The sequence below is a fragment of the Grammomys surdaster genome, unplaced genomic scaffold (assembly GCF_004785775.1).
Source record: "Grammomys surdaster isolate TR1022 unplaced genomic scaffold, NIH_TR_1.0 229, whole genome shotgun sequence".
Lineage (NCBI taxonomy): Eukaryota > Metazoa > Chordata > Mammalia > Rodentia > Muridae > Grammomys > Grammomys surdaster.
Window position 1 is genome coordinate 2,650,357 of NW_021604674.1, and position 17,495 is coordinate 2,667,851.

General features: G+C 41.6%; 1 protein-coding gene across 1 annotated transcript in view; it reads right to left on the reverse strand.

Annotated features, from left to right (window-relative positions):
* Ide (insulin degrading enzyme) overlaps positions 1 to 17,495 on the reverse strand; it is a 95,874-nt gene that overhangs the window by 59,370 nt on the left and 19,009 nt on the right. Inside the window, exons 2-4 of the mRNA XM_028773473.1 lie at positions 6,089 to 6,273; positions 4,506 to 4,713; positions 926 to 1,095 (exon numbers count right to left, since the gene is read on the reverse strand). Of these exons, the coding sequence (XP_028629306.1) occupies positions 926 to 1,095; positions 4,506 to 4,713; positions 6,089 to 6,273 (563 nt within the window). The remainder of the gene's footprint in view (positions 1 to 925; positions 1,096 to 4,505; positions 4,714 to 6,088; positions 6,274 to 17,495) is intronic.

The following is a 17,495-nucleotide window of genomic DNA, read 5'->3' on the forward strand; positions in this document are numbered from 1 at the left end:
AGAAAGGAAGGAGGGGGGAGAGAGGAAGGGAAGAAAGAGAGGGGGAGGGAAGGAGAGAGGAAGGGAGGGAAAAGAAAAGAAACAAAGGAAGGAAAAAATAAGGGAGGGAGGAAGGAAGGAAGGAAAAGAAAGAGGAAAGAAGGGAGAAACCGAGGAAGGCGGAAAGAAGATTTCTGTAAGAGTACAATTAGGAAACTACTATGCCTACCTCTCTAACTGTAACTTCTACAGACACCTAATTCTATAGTTAAGTCAATTTCTCTGGATCTATTGTATGTATAGGAAATAGTGTCTAAACTCAAAGACATTAATTTAGAAAATAAACAAATGTATAAGTATATTACATAATATATTATCATTGTTTTATATTTTATAATAACTAAAGTATTTTTTGTTTTTTGTTTTTGTTTTGTTTTGTTTTTTTCGAGACAGGGTTTCTCTATGTAGTTCTGGCTGTCCTGGAGCTCACTCTGTAGACCAGGCTGGCCTCGAACTCAGAAATCTGCCTGCCTCTGCCTCCCAAGTGCTGGGATTAAAGGCGTGCGCCACCACTGCCCGGCTAACTAAAGTATTTTTAAAAGCACAATAATCTTTCCGGGTAACTGCTTGTAATTCCAGCAGTAGGCAAGCTAAAGCAGAAGGATTTGAAGTTTAAAGCTAGCTTGGGTTACAGGGCAAGAGCCAGTTTCAAAAAGACAAGGACAAAGAGTCAGGGTGTAGCTTAGTGGAGAATGTCTGCACAGTGTGTTTGAAGCCCCGGATAGCAACCATACATGGCTCCGAACTGTGCCACTCCTGAAATACATGGACTCTTACTTGAATGGGATTCAAGCTGGAACAAGAAATTATGAAACTATTGTGCAGGGAACCTGTGAGATTCAGTGAGACCTAGGAGCGCAGCAGCTGATGCACAAAGCTGACAAACCTGTCCCGAATTTGCTGAAGGGGTGTTTGGGATTCCCGGTAGCTTTTTCCAGCTGGAAGAGTCTCCAGGCGTCGTTCATCACGTTCTTCTCGTGCTCTGAGTCGACAGCGTTCACCTCTCTGTCTTTACAACTGGCATCAAACAAGGGGCACAGGAAAAACTGGGCAAACCTAAAAACATAAAACAGAATTACCAACTTGAGAACTGTGACTTTACAACAAGAGCTTTTAAAATATTTTTGAAACCTATAGTTAATATGAGTTATATAAGACCTGAAGAAATTAGGGTTGAGGACATAGCTCAGGGATACAATACTTGCTAGAATGCATAAGACAGAGGAGGGGAATTAGGGTAGGGTGTGGTGGTACACACCTCTAATCTGAGCACTCAGGAGGCAGACACTGAGTTAGAGGCCAGTCTACCCAGTGAATTCTAGGACAGCCAAGAACATAGTGAGACCTTGTCTTACTTTAACTGTGGATTGGGGGTGGGGGGTACCATTGTTCTGAGAAAAACAAATATAAAAGAACTACTAAACAATAGAAGAAAAGTACAGTATTGGGCATATATAAATCCAGAAGTGCTGATCTCTCCAGAGATGCTAAAATTAGTGAAAATATCAATATATTAACATCAAAAGGTCAAAATTGACCTTAAAAGACAGCTGCAGTCTATTTAAGATTAGCAGTTTGGGGGACTGGAAAGATGGTTCAGCAGTTAAGAGCAACCATCTGCTCTTCCAGAGGTCCTGAGTTCAATTCCCAGCAACCACATGGTGGCTCACAACCATTTGTAATGGGATCCAATGCCCTCTTCCGGTGTATCTGAAGACAGCAACAGTGTAATCATATAAATATAGATAAATCTTAAAAAAAGATTTACAGTTTAACGTGTCTATGAAACTTAAGTTTCTTCAAAAGAGGGAAAAGCAGTTGATAATTCTTTGTCAAATCTTAAGTGTGTAGCCAGTAAAATGGCTCAGCAAGTAAAAGTACTTGCCATGTAAGCCTAAAAGTCTTAAGTTTAATACCAGGAACCCACAGTAAGAATAGAAAACCAAATCCTAAAAGTTGTCCTCTCTCCTCTGTATATGCATCAAGACATATGCACACACTCTACCTCCAACACACACTCACACATGCCCACACACACTCATACACACACATTACAATCACATACACATCACACACATTTACACACTAACACATACACATTACAGTTAGAAATTCCTATCACACACACATTTACTACTAACATATACCCTTACGCACACATATTACATACACACCACACATCTCTCTCACACACACATATTCACATACACACATACATATAACTCTTTTAAATAATTAAGAAATATTAAATGTACAGCCTGCAGTGGAATCTCATTAAAACTCAGGCACCTCAGGACAGACAAATTGAGTGACTTGAATTTTAAAAGGTGTGATTTGAACTTTAGAAAAACTTTAATTAGTAGAAAAAAACAGTGCAATGAAAAAGCTCAAGCATGTCACAGCAGTCTGACTAAGTCATGATTACGAGCTCTTATGAAATACTAAATAGTCTGTGAATTTTTAATAAGCATCAATTCGACAAATAACATGGTATGTAACTCTAATATAAGCAACTAATATACCTTTCTTGATTCCACGGGACTACCCTCCCAGAAGTCCTGAGTTCACATGGTGGCTCAGAACATCTATAACTGTAGTCCACGGGATCTGATGCCCTCTTCTGGTGTACACACATGCACATACATGAATTAGAAGTAAAGGTGCCTGCCACCAAGTCCGATGACCTGAGTTCAATCCCCAGGATCCACACAGTGGAAGGAGATAATAAGGGGCTCTTACAAGCTGCCCTCTGACTTCATGTGCATCCTGTGGCATGTGCATGACCCTCATGCACACTCAAAGTACATCCAAGTAATTTAAATCTTTTTTAATAAAAGAAATTGTGCTGTCCTAACAGAGCCTCGTCCATAAAATACTTCCAAGACACCCTTAGAGTTGAAACGGCAGGAGACAGTGTGCATCCGAGCAGGGGAGGTGGCCCAGTGAGTCAAGTGCCTCCCAGTGCAAGGTGAAGTCCTGACTCGGGATCCCCAGAACCTACATAAAGCAGACAGCAGCACCAGGTGTCTGTCATGCCAAGGCTCCTCGGCGGATGGCAGGCAGACCACCAGCCTTGTGTGACAAGAGACTACTTCAAATGGTGAAGTCAAAGAGCGACATGCAAGGTTGTCGCCTGACCTCGACATGTACTCTGTGGCATCCACATGCCTGCATACGAATATAACATTGACACAAACTATTGGCACCCACACACTGGTGCACAGAATTTTGCTTTGTTTTATTTTTAATTCTATATTCACTAAGTATCATTGAAAAGTATGAAATTAAAGAGAAAGACAATAAGATATAGCATTCTGGAACACTAAGTGTGTTTTAAAAGAGATCTGTGACATTGTTCCAAATTAATATTTTTTTAATTCCTAATTTTTTTTTAAATGTTTATGAGTGTTTTGCCTCCATGTATGCATGTGTACCACGTGTGTGTCTGGTACCAGAAGAAGGGAGATGAGGGGGTTGGATCCCCTGGAACTCAAGTTATAGATGGTTATGAGCCACCAAGTAGGTAGTGGGAATCAAATCCAGATCCTTTACAGAAGCAGCACGTATTCCTGCGGCTGAGCCATCAGCAACTGGTCCTGTCACAGGCTCTTCACCGTGTGTTAAAGATGCGAGACCAGTTAGACTGAGGAAGCCAGTGAGGATTTTATAAGTCAATATAATATTTTATAGGCCTGAAGGCCAGTTTACAGTTGTGTCATTATTTTCCTTCTACCATGAAGTAAATATGTGGCATCTCTCATTACCTTTTCTGTTTTATAAAACACAGTCGGGGTGGGGAGGTGCATTGGTTAAAATAATTGTGTGTGTGTGTGTGTGTGTCTGTGTGTGTGTCTGTGTGTGTATTTATTATTGTTGCTGTTATTATATTGTTATTTTGGTTTTTCAAGACAGGGTTTCTTTGTATAACCCTGGCTATCCTGGAACTCACTCTGTAGACAAGGCTGGCCTCAAAGTCACAGAGATCCACCTGCCTCTGCCTCCTAAGTGCTGGGATTAAATGTGTATGCCACCACCACCTAGCATATATGTATAATTTAAAGACAGGGTCTCACTGTGTAGTCCTGGCAGGCCTGAGACTCAGGGGGCTCCATCTACCTCTGCTTACAGAGTTGGGGGGTTAGAAGTATTTACCACCATGCCTGCCTGCAAAACATCTTTTCTTTTAAATAAAGCTACTTTACTTGATTATCTTGGGCAGGGTGGAGGAGAGGGGAAACGCACATGGAGGTCAGGGTCATTTTTCTTCTTCCACTATGTGGAAACCTAGAGCAAACCTAGGTCAACAAGCTTGGTGGCAAGGGCCTGCACCCAGTTGATCACCAGACCTACAATGTCTTTGTTAAACTATAAAACAGTGATGTCATCTTTATAAAAAAACAATAATTACTTTTATTAATGTTAGTAACTGTACAAAGTTCACTAACTTACAAGGCACTCAGTATTACCTGTCCAGGGCTCCTTCCAAGTGCTCATGGGAAACATCGAAATAATAATTGGTGTGCTCTCCACTAGTAAATGCATTTGAACTTCCAGCATGTTCACTGAGAAACTGGCTGTATTCATTTTCTTTAGGATATTTCTTGGTTCCCAAAAACAGCATATGTTCACAAAAATGACTTAAGCCAGGAATATTTGGAGGGTCTGACAGTGAACCTGAAAGAGGAAACACATATAGACATAATCACTTCTCAGTATTACAGGCTAGTAAGCCGGGTGGTGGTGGTGCACGACTTTAATCCCAGCACTTGGGAGGCAGAGGCAGGCGGATTTCTGAGTTCAAGGCCAGCCTGGTCTACAGAGTGAGTTCCAGGACAGCCAGGGCTACACAGAGAAACCCTGTCTCGATAAACCAAAAATAAATAAATAAATAAATAAATAAATAAAAATAAAGGCTAGTAAATAAAGATTAATTATAAGTGATTTGACAATCTTAACATGACAATGCACAGAGGGAGTCAGGTGCTCTGAAAATAATTTAGGTAGTAAACAAGAAGACCTAGACTCTAGTTCTCTCCTGGACGTCACCTGGGGGGTAACATGGGCCAATTGTGTGATGTCCCTGGGAAGTCTGGTTTGAGGAGTTACAAAAGTTTCTTATTTCTAATTTTCTATTTGCTGCTGTTTTGAGAAACAGTCTCTCTATGTACCCCATGCAGGTCTTCAACTTGCAGTAAGCCTCCTGCCTCCCGCTCCCAATTGCTAGTGTGCCATTATACCCAGTAAAGCTGTGACATTTTAAGCAGAATATTTTATTTCTTTTGCCTTAGTTATGTCTTTTATATATTCCTATCTTTGTCTTTTGAATACAAATTAGATATTTGCAGCCTGGACTACATAGTGAGTTCTGGGACAGCCAGGGCTACACAACAAAGACCTTGTCAGAAAGACAAAACAAACAAAGAAAAAAACAAATTAGATAGTTGCAAAACACTTCATTAAGGTAAGCAGTAGTTATCTGTTCAATATTACCTTATTTCTCCAATACTAAAATGTTACTAAATTAAAGATTTTATTTTAAAAAAAAAACACTATTAAAAACAAATATTTTCCCATTAAGCATATATATGTGTAGAAGATAATGGGGCTTAAGTGACATTACATACAGAAGAAATGTATACTCAAGAAACTATAAAATAGCAAGTTAAATATACCAGAGAAAATAAGAACTGGCTTAAAGGATGAAATGAATTTCTTTGCAGCTACAATCACCTAAGCTGGAAGCCTAACAGGACCGTATTAGATGTGCTCCAGGCCAACCTGGGTTAATAGTGAGACCCTGTCTCAAAATACCATAAGCAGGCATGGTGGCTTATACCCATAATCCCAGCATTTGAGAAGCAGGAGGATCATGTCAAACTTGAGGCCAACATGGGCAATACAGTGAATTTTAGGTTGCTTGAGCTACAGAGTAAAACCCTGTCTCAAAACCAAACCAAACAGCAAAAAAATCTTAAAAATAATAAGAAAAAACCAAATTGTGATAAACTATCGGGTTCTCACACTTGCAGCACCATCTATCACACTGTACCTATGTGCACATCGAGTGCCGCTGATGACTTGTCCGTGGTGGGATCACTGATGAGAAGCACTTTGATGCCATTGGCCAGCTCTAGTCCACGATATTCCCGTTTGTCTTCAGGAGACTTGACAATTTGGTCTTCTATTCTCTGGATGGCGGGGTTATTCATTGTGCTGTAAGTCTGTTTTGGGAATCTGGAAAGAAAAGGATATTTGTTATATAGTAACTGCTCAAGAAAGCAAGGGAGGGAGGGAGGGAGGGAGGGAGGAAAGGAGGGAAGGAGGAGAGAGAGAGAGAGAGAGAGAGAAATGAATGAATGAATAAAGGAAGAAAGAAACAGAGTTGGTGGCACATCCCAGCCCTCAGGAGGCAGAGTCAAGAGGATCTCAGAGTTTGAGGCCAGCCTAGTCTAGAGTTACAGAACAGCCAGAGCTATACAGAGAAACCCCATTTCAAAAAATCAAACCAAACCAAACCAAAAAGGAGGAGGGGAGGGAAGGGAAGGGAAGGGAAAAAGAATGAGCATCAAGCTAATTAATATAACATCATCCAAAACAGAAAATAAGCAAGCACCTACCTGGCTGCAGCCTCTGTTGCCGCAGCCTCTGCTGGGGAGCACTGGCCTGGCTCACACACACAAGCTAAGCTTGCTTTCCCACTGAGCCCTGAAGGAAATGTTTTATAGGCTACGTACAGTGTGTAGTCATCCCTCCTCTCCACCTCACACCTCTCAGAGGGGCATAACAAACAGTGATGTTCTGTGGAGATACTTTTGTCATCTAGATGAGCTTCAGTGAGGACTTGACACAGGATGATCTGGTCAGTGTGCTCCTACAATTGGGTTTTTAAATTACCAATAACTGCTTTCATACAGATTTCAAAGTTATCTGCTAGAGAGTAAGGTGAGAAGTTGTGTGAGAATATTTACTGAATCAGCCAAATTGTTCAATCTGACAGATTCCATGATAGGCTGATCACAAACACACACATATGCTCAGATTAAACGGAATAGTCTCCACGAAGAACAATGCTGTGAAATATGTCAGAACACGACAAACAAGCTGCGTTATGAAAGCAACAAAAACCAGGACATGAAATAATGTAAAGCAGGGAAGGCCTTAAGTGACTTTTGTAATGTGTTAAAGCGCTGCCGGCGCTGCCAGGACAGGAGGCACCTCATCTTTCAAAGGACTTCCTCAGACAGGCAGGTCTTCCTGTTCTTCTCCAGGGAGGCTGGAGACAGTGAAAGAAAAAAGAAGCACCAGCAAATGGGACCCTACAGGGTGTTTGTTGGGGTTGGTACAATGGAGGGAATTCAGATTTGGGGTTTTGCAAAGCTTGATTTTGGTTTTGTTTGTTTGCTTGCTTGTTTTTAAGTAGAATAGATATTACTTTTGTCTAACTAGAAACTGATTAACAGACAAAAACACTAAACCTCGAATATTGGGTAGTTCTCATTCGAAATAGGTAAAGCCAAAACGCATCTGAAACTACAGAAAAAAAAAAAAATCAACAACCTATGCCGGTACCCTGATTTCTTACTTAGAATACAAAAGTAGATCTCTAATAAAGACTGACAGCCAGGGCTTCTGACATATTTCAGAGCTAGAACACCTGCCTAGTATGCATAAGGCCCTGGGCTTGATAATCCACACTATGACAATAAAAAAACCAAATAACTGACCAATGGCTAGACCTAAGGATAAACCATAGGGAACATAAGTAGGCATGCAATTATTTAGATAAAATAGTGTGTTAAAACCTCAAGACATGGGTTTGACAGATGACTCAGTGGCTACACCCTTGCCAGGTAAGCATGAGAACCTGAGTTCAGATCCTCAGAAGCCACAGAAATGTCAGGTGGGTGGGGTGGCTCACCTGTAATTCCAGCCTCCAAAGGTGGAGCCTGGAGATTCCCCGATCAAGCTGGCTAGCAAGTCTAGTCACATGGCACACTGTGCGTTTGTCAGAGAAACCTCCTCACTTCACCAGTTACAGTGGAAGAATAGTCGAGGATCTATCTTAGGCTTCTAGACACACACATACACAAGTGCAGCCCCCACATACACATGTGCAGAGCATGCATGCGCACATGCACACTACACATACATGTGAAAATATGGAGGGAGAACCTTAGGCACTAAGAGAATAGTCTAACAGAATGCTTTCCTCTCCGAAATTATATATATGTATGTAACCAGAATAAAGCTGGTAAACCAAAGAGATTTGCTATTACCACATTCTCGTATATCTTCTTTTCAGAAAAGATATTTAGATTTTGTTTGGCTGGGTTTTGTTTTTGTAAGATAGGTACTCTTTACATAGCCAAAGCTATCCTCAAATTCACTATTCTCCTGCCTTGGTCTCCTAAGAACCAGGATTACAAGTATGTACCACCATGTTTGACTGACATTTGGGTTTTTAAAGATCAGTCCTATAAGTAATACTAAATGTGTTGTACTGATCTTAAAACTCACATAAAGCAGGACTAGAGAGATGGCTCTGTGGTTAAGAGCATGTGGACTCAGGTTTAGTTCCCAGAACTCACCAAGTGGCTCACAAACACCTGTAACTCCAGTTTCAAATGATCCGTCCTCTTCTGGCCTCCACAGCACCAGGCACACAAGAGGGGCACATACAACGTGCAGACAAAGCACACATATAACACAGAAAGTTTCAATCATATCATGCTTTATACAGGCAATACTAAAATGACATTGCCCTGTATAGAATGCAAATATTTTCTTTAAAAAACAAAGTAAAGACTGGAGAGATGGCTCAGTGCTTAAGAGCACTGGCTTTTTTTCCAGAAGGTCTGGGGGTTCAATTCCCAGTACCCATACTGTAGCTCACAACTGACTATTATAATGCTAGTCCCAGGGGATTCAATGCCTTCTTCTAGCAGGAACCAGGCATGTGTGTGCTGCACAGACTCGAGTATAGACAAGACACCCATATAGATAAACAAAAATAAATACTTTTTAACGTAAAATACAAAACTGGGACCAAGGTCTATAAAATGCATTGGTCTATAAAATGCCTACCATACAAGCATGAGGAACTGAGTTCAGATCCCTGAGATCAATGTGAAAGCTGGGTGCTACAGTTCACTCTAACCCCAGTACTGGGGGTGCAGAGACAAGCTGGTACCTAGAGCTCAACCAGTAACCATTATTGTGGATAAAACACTGTACTAGCACCTCGAGAAAAGGGTCTAGGGGCTGGCTGTGATTCAACACTGGCTATATAAGCTTGAGGACCTGAGTTTGGATCCTCTGAGCCCACGTAAAACACTGCTATAATTCCAGGCTCGAAGGTGGAGTCAGCAGATCTCCAAAGAAAGCTGGCTAGCAAGACTAATCATACTGGGAACTCTGGGTTTGACTGAGAGACCTTGCCTCAATGAGTAAGTTGGGGTGGGATAGGGTGGGGGCTGTCGAGATGGTTCAGCAGATAAGGGTGCTTGCCACCAAACAAACCTAAGTTCAACCCCTGGAACCCAAGGAGCACACCAAGCCCTGCAAGCTGCCCTCTGACTGTACATGTGCACCAGCTCACACTTATCCTCACATGTGCACAAATAAAATGAATAAAGGTGGACAATGACTAAAGACTATACTCCACATCAGCCTCTAGCTCCTACATATGCATACACACACACACACACACACACACACACACACACAGTAATTTGGAAGTGAGACACCTGTTTGGGGAATGGGGCGGCATGTGTGTGGCCTCATACTAGAATATGTAACTGACGATGATACTGAATCCCTGATCAGTCAGTCTATCTCCCGAGTGCTGGGATTCCAAGCACTGCCAACATTCACTGCCTCAGTGAAATGTCATGTCAGTAGCCATAATGCAGGAACTCATAAGAAAGATGGATATCTGAATGCAAATTCTAAAGCTCAATGTTTATGACAAAACACACACCTCAGGATAACAAAGATGGTGTGTTTAAGACTCCAAATAATTGGGCAGTGGTGGCATACGCCTTTAATCCCAGCACTTGGGAGGCAGAGGCAGGCAGATTTCTGAGTTCAAGGCCAGCCTGGTCTACAGAGTGAGTTCCAGGACAGCCAAAGTTATACAGAGAAACCCTATCTGGAAAAACAAAAAACAAAAACAAAACAAAAAAAAGACTCCAAATAAGGGCACAAGGAAGTTTTAGGTAACAAGTCAAGTCTGGGTAACTTAATGCTCAAAAGACAAATTTGTTTAAAAGTAGCAAATGCCTTTAATACATTGTTTTAAAAACTTTGAGTTCAATATAGAATCACCATTTACTTTCCAGGCAGGAGTGGTGGTATACACTATAATGTCAAAATGCAGGGCTGTGGCAGAGGCTCAAGAGATCTGCAGTGGTTAGAGACCAAGACACTCCCCACCCTCACAGCACACCAAGACCTCCTCTACACTATACACAAGGACTCAGTGCCCAGCCCTGGGGTGAAGGTAGAGGGAACCAAACTCCCGTCTATTGGTAGAAAGACTGTATATCAAAAAAAAAGGAGAAAGACATAATAGGGGAGAGGATACTCTAACTAGATATCATATGCTCCCCCCCCCAAAAAAAATAAGGGAGGAGGGGAGAAAAGAAGAGAGAGAGGGATGGAAGAACAGAAAGGAAACGGGCATAGTCATGCATTCCTTCAATCCTAGCACTTGGGAAGGACAGGCATGAAGATCTCTGTGACTTTGAGGCTAGTCTGGTCTACATACGGAGTTCTGGGCTAGCCTGGGCTACATAGTAAGAGACTGTCACAAAACAAAAACAAACAAATAAATGCAGTAATAAAGAGTGCAGTGTGCAGCACACAATGTGCCTCGCCCACCCAGCAAGGCTCCACGACAGGGAGAGGGCGGGCTGCTGCTGAAGCTTTTCTTTAGGTAGAAGCCAAACCTAAAGGATTTTTTACTTCCACTACCATCATTTACATGCAGCTTCTGCTATTAACTTGCCCAGGAGATGCAAGGGTTATAAGTGATTTGAAATTGGTGGCGATGGCTTCCCTCTAACGCACAGCAGAAAGACTAGCTCTAGCTCACTTTGATAGTACGCAGTGTTTTATTCTCTGGGGGTTAAAACATTAGAAGCAGGTGAGGGAGCATTTAAGCCTGAAAGCTCAGCTTTTTGGATGTCAAAGGTCATTCTCAATACATAAGGAGCTTCGTTTGGAATCTGAGACCAACCTGCATGGTGTCCTGTCTCAAAAAATTAAAACAAAACCCCAGTTCATTATAGAAAGATAGTCAATTCAACTATGAACAACACATACGGTACTTCTTGCAGGTTTTCAATTTCCTCTGTCCACATTTAAATTTTATAGGAAAAAAATTTTAGATTGTGCCAGGCACTTGTAATCCTAATAACCAGGAGGCCAAAGCAGGATGAACAAGTTAGAACACAGCCTGGGTAATGTAGCAAGATCCTATTTCAACCTCCACACACAGTAAAAAAAGAAAGTACAGAAAGTAGGAAGCAGGGATGCAGAATTCCAGGAGACTGACAGTTTCAGGCCCAGCGAACACTGCCTCTAAGTGACTGGAATCCATCACTGACATGGCTGTAAGCATTTGGACACTGAAGTTGTACCTAATTCATATCCCTTGGATAGCTGAGAAAAAAAGGGAGTTACACATTAAAACCAATGCAACTTCTTTTAGACATTTGTACACAGAATCAAGAGTAGCTAAAAATGCCCCAACTAGCAATGCTGCATATCAAATACAATGGCTTTCTGATGAAGTGAAGGAAAGAAAAAGAAAGAAAGAAAGAAAGGAAGGAAGGAAGGAAGGAAGGAAGGAAGAAAGAAAGAAAGAAAGAAAGAAAGAAAGAAAGAAAGAAAGAGGGGAGGAGGGGAGGAGGAAGGAGGGATGAACCAACATTTTAAAAAAGGCTCATTCCCAGAGTTTATTAGCAACCGTCTCTACAGAGGACTTACCTTCTGGAGGACTGAGAGACAACTGAGAACGCCTCCTCTGATGGATTGATTCATCAACAGCTTGCCTGTCTGTGTACTTATATTTATACTTGGGAGATCACATGTCTCTCTGTCTCAGCTTCCTCATTAGCATAAGCCTAGTCTTCAACAAGGAAGCATCCCAGTGTTTTAGATGAGGAGCAAGTGCTAACTCACATGCTTTCCCAGACACTTATTTAGTATTTTTAACTTGTCAAAGTCAAAGTTGTAGGAGCAATGAAACCACTGTCAACTGTGGGGATATTAATACGTCGGAAACTTCCTGTCATCACGCAGCATTCCGAGAAACTGAGGCAGGTTTAGAAATTACATAGTTTGTGCTTTTCTTCAGAATTTAAAACAACTATACTCACAAAAGAGCCAGCCATACTACTCAGTCCTTTTTAATTTGGGAACTGGCACTGCTGGCTTCCCCCGGGAGACTGTCTGGATGTAAAATATCAGGATCCACCACAGACCCACTCACCACATTCTACACTGTAACAAGATCTCCAAGTAAGCTGGTCTTCTACCTTAACCCTAGAAGCTGGAGCTCAGGGATGGCAAATCATTCGCAACATCATTTCACCAAAAGTTACAACTTACGCCCTGCTGGGTTGAGCCTCACCCCACCCCACATATCCAACCAACATTTCAGGACACTCATGAAGGCCCAGGAACCGGCTGGCACCAAGTGGGTGTACATCTACCCACTACAAAGATAAGGACACCAGAGCCCTTGCTCTGCAGGACACAGATCAGGCAGACAGGAAAAATCATACATCTTTTAAGTTGGTGACAAAGTCGTCTGCACAATAAAGTAAGAAAAGAGCAGTACCTAGCCCAGTTTAGGAGAAAAGAGAGAAGCAGACAATCAGAGCAGAAGGAAAAAGGAAGAAGGAAGCCAGACCTCTTGCTAGAAAAAAGCAGGTGACCACCGTAGAAACCCCCAGAAGCTCAGTGTTCATCAGACTGCAATGTACCTGGAACCTCCACCTGACAGTCATGGTGGAGACAGAGCTCTGTCTTCCACTAGGAGCTCAGCATGTGCCAGGCTCTGGTTCCATTCCCAGCACTCCCAAAACAAAACCAAACACAATGAAATTATGAAGTAAAACACGTGAAGCCCTGGATTTCATGTTTTCCAAAACTTATCTGCATAACAGAAAATCATTTCCAAATCCCTGTACCAAGTGTTTTTAGGAATTTAAATTTTTATAATATTTTTACTTGATTTATTTATTTATTTATTTATTTATTTGTGTAATATTATTTATTTATTTGTGTGTGTGTGTGTGTGTTTGTGTGTAGACAGACAACTCTAGAGAGTCAGTTCAGGCCTGTAGGACTGGTGGTAAGCCCCTTTACCTGCCCAGTCATTTTGCTGGCCCCCAAGAACACGTGGTTTGAGGAGTGAGTGGGTGTGTTCCACAGAGGGATTTATAATCCTTGAGATTTATAATGCTGGAGACAGATTTATGACTTAAGTTTCTCATATCTCTTAAATTGAATGTGATTTTACTGCTTCTAAAATGTTACTATGTAAATAATCTTTTATTCAGATGACCTTTCCAGTCTTTCTCGTGCATCATTAAGTGTCCCACAGTCTGTTTAATAATAGATTGTGAAAGTTTACTTTGCTCCTTGTTCTCTTCCCACCCCAGTTGCACTCCACAAGATTTGAGTTAAAACCAGTTTAGAAATAATGACCTGTAAACTTGAACAGGTAAGTGGTCATGCTAATAGTTACCTATAAATCAGAACCTCCCTCTGTGGAATCCACCCATCCACTTGAAAAACTGTAAATGAAAACTGTATCTTTCAACACTCCTGCATGTGGAGGGAGGGCACAGAGTTAAGCACCTAGAGTCAGAAACAGCACAAAACACCCTGCTCCTCACCAGAAGTATTCGAGAACCTACGATGCCTCAACATACTAACTACGTTAAGAGCACAGTTATTGAACAAGTTACTTGACCTAAAAACCAACAGCAGCATGTCTCAGGGCTCTTCAGTCTTAGGGCCGGTTCTCCTTTGTTCTAAAAGTCGCTACTCCATAGAAGCAGGGCCAGACTAAGATCCTGTGGGCTAAGTCACATCTGACCATAATGGGAAACTGCCTTGTTCTAGGCAGAAGCTTAGCTGCTCTCACTCTGGAAAGAGTTCATGATCAACACCTGAAATCTCAAGTGAATTAGAGTGGCTGAGATTCAAACGAACCCTCTAGCAAGAGTACTTCAAAGATCAGTTCTTTACCAAGTTTGTAGTTCCAGTGCCAGCTCATCAACAGCGTTAATTCCCAACGTGAGACATTTAACTCTTTTCAGGGACTTTATAAATCTTAAGTAAGGAGGGGGCCGAAGAGATGGCTCAGCCATTAAGAGCACTTGACTATTCTGAGGTCCTGAGTTCAATTCTCAGAAATTACATGGTGGCTCATAACCATATGTAATGGGATCTGATTCTCTCTTCTTGGGTGTATGAAGACAAAACACCCATATACATAAAATACATGAGTAAGTAAAAGAAAAAAGGCTTAGGCAAATGAACTAACTGTCCTCTTTATGCCTTTCTCAGTTACTCTAGCCATGTGGGTTTTGACAGCTGTAGTTACAGGCGGGGCAGTGTCTTCACAAGAGCCTTCTGCACATAATCATCAGGTTATTACAAAATGTGAGGTGGACAGCAGCGTATAAACCGAATCCCATTTATCACTCCCATTTTTGTAAATGTCCTTATGTTGTACTAGCTCGTTTCATCTTCCCACTCTCCTCACACAGTGGTTCAGAGCTACTGGGATGGTCGTCTTCCTCAACTCCAAGAACAAAACCCAGTGATTAAGTGACTTGCCCAACTACAGTCAGTCAGCAGGAATTACAGAGAAAGAGGAAGCGTGGGAAGGGGAGGGGTTGAAGGTGTACCTAAAGCAAACAGACATGGCTTTCCTCAGCTCCCAGTTTCCACCCTCCGTCCTTCCTTGACCTCATTCTCTTTTCAAGATACCAAATAATAAAATAAGGTGAATCAAAACACCTGCTCTCTGGGCAGTTTTCGATATTTTACTCCTCTGTGTAAAACAGAGGCAAGCAGTGAAGGATGTACTGAGGCTGCAAAGGAGTGCCTGAGACCAAAGACTTTCTCACAATACACGATGTAAGAAAGGAGAATTCGGGCTGGGGATGTGGGCCAGTTGATAGAATGCTTGCCTGGATAAAGCCCTAGGTTCAAACCCCAGCAACAAATAAACTGATATGGTGGTGCTGTCCTGCAACTGAAAACATCTGGGAGGTGGCCACAGGAGGATCAGAAGGTCCAGGTCATCTTCTGATATACAGTAAGTTCCAGACAAACCTGGGATACAAGAGACCCTATCTCATAAAAGAAAAATGCAATAGACACACTAGTTACAAGAGTATATAAGGCTTCTTTTTCCCTTAGTTTCAACTCTGACATAGTTTTCTTTCAGTTCCATGGTGGATCTGTGAATTCAGCTTCTGTGTACTGAAGCAGTAAGAACCATTTTTACATTCCAAAAGAATCCAACCTGAGTTACTTCTTTGAGGCAGTGATTGTGAAAGTTGAGCTTTCTAACTCTAATGCAATTAGAATCATTAATGCAACAGGAACTAGGTGTGAACAGCCACTGAGTACATTTGTGACACTGACCCACTTAAGAAAAAAATTACTATTTTTAAATTCAATTTTGGGAGGTTTTTTTTTTTAACCTGAAAATTTTCCTTTTTCTTCTGCTTAATGCCATTTAAAACCATTCTATTATAGTTGTTTAATATGTAAGTTGTATTGCTATACATAAAGTACATTTTTTAAAAAAGGAAGTGTGGGGCTAGAGAGATGGCTCAGTGGCTAAGAGCACTGACTGCTCTTCCAGAGGTCCTGAGTTCAAATCCCAGCCACCACATGGTGGCTCACAACCATCAGTAATGAGATTGGATGCCCTCTTCTGGTGTGTCTGAAGACATCTACAGCGTATTCATAAATAAAATAAATAAATAAATAAAAAAAAAGGAAGTGTGTGGCAGAGACTGCAAAGAATCATCATCTCTTGTATGAAAATAATTACTGCAGTAGACATAATAGGTTTATATGTGACTTGTTTTTTTTTTTAAAGTATGCATGAAACCATGCAGACAGAAAAAAAAATCATAACCACTTTGGTAAATAAATATCTAACTATATGAAACCAACAGTGATTTGTACCAGGAAGTCAGCAGGGGCTGGAGAGCTGGCTCGGCGGCGGTTAAGAGGGCATATGATCCTTGCAGAGGACCTGACTTCGGGTCCCAGCATTGATACCAGATAGCTCCTAACCACCTGAAACTCCAGTTCCAAGGGATCCCATGCCTTCTTCTGGCCTCAAGTGTACTGTACTCACGAGCACAAACCCAGACTCACATACACACATATACATAATGAAAATTTTAAAAAACATTTCTTCATCTGAAAAAGGACATTTACAAAAACAAGAGCAACAATCTCAGGTGAAACAGAAATAATGCAGTACCCCCAAAACCCCACAGCAGGATACCAGTTCTGTTCAATCCTGTCCTTATAATTCTGAACAGTCCAACTAAAGCAAGAAAACAAAGAACAAAGACAAAACAAAACAACAACAACAACAAAAATAGTAGAGAAGAAAAAATTACCAAGTAACAAGGACTGTGCTAATAGAAAAATACTAAGAATCTAATGATAACTTCCACCCTGCAGAGAATATAGTGGATCATGACAAACTTACATAGCTTCAACTAGAAAAGGTCACAATAAATCACAAAACCACACTTCTACATATGTTGAAGGGCTGTGGAAGCACTAGAGACCAAAACTGGAATTCCAGAGGCATAAGCCCCTGGGCTGAGTCCTTCTCCACACACCTCCAGCCGTGTTTGCCAATTCTGAGTGCAGATTCTGCCTGTCCCACACAGGGGAGCTCTACTGCAGAGAGGGGTACTACTGAGGCTCTGATGACAGACAGCATGAGGTTGATGGGGAAGGCTAATGCTTCGAGGAGCTCCACATTTTACACTAATTCTTCCCACAGACTCTCTAAAATTACCTTGCATAACTGGCTACCAGGAAGGATAGAAGAAAATGACAGCAAATATCAAGTGTCAAAGAAGCCACACAGGGCACCAGAACTCATACACCGCTGCAAGAACACAAACCTATACAGTCATCTTCAAAAGACAGTCACTGAAAGCGCGGAGGTTCACTCCTAGAATTTCAGCCCTCCAGAGTATGGGGAAGGAGGATTGCCACAAGTTCAAGACTGGCCTGGACTATAGAGTGAGACAGACCCTGGCTGAAAAGGAGAAAAAAAAGAAAAAAGAAAGAAAGGGAAGGGAAGGAAAGGAAAGGGAAAGGAAGAGAGCGAGGGAGGGGAGGGAGGGGAGGGAGGGGAGAACAACCAAAAACTGTCACTAAATAAT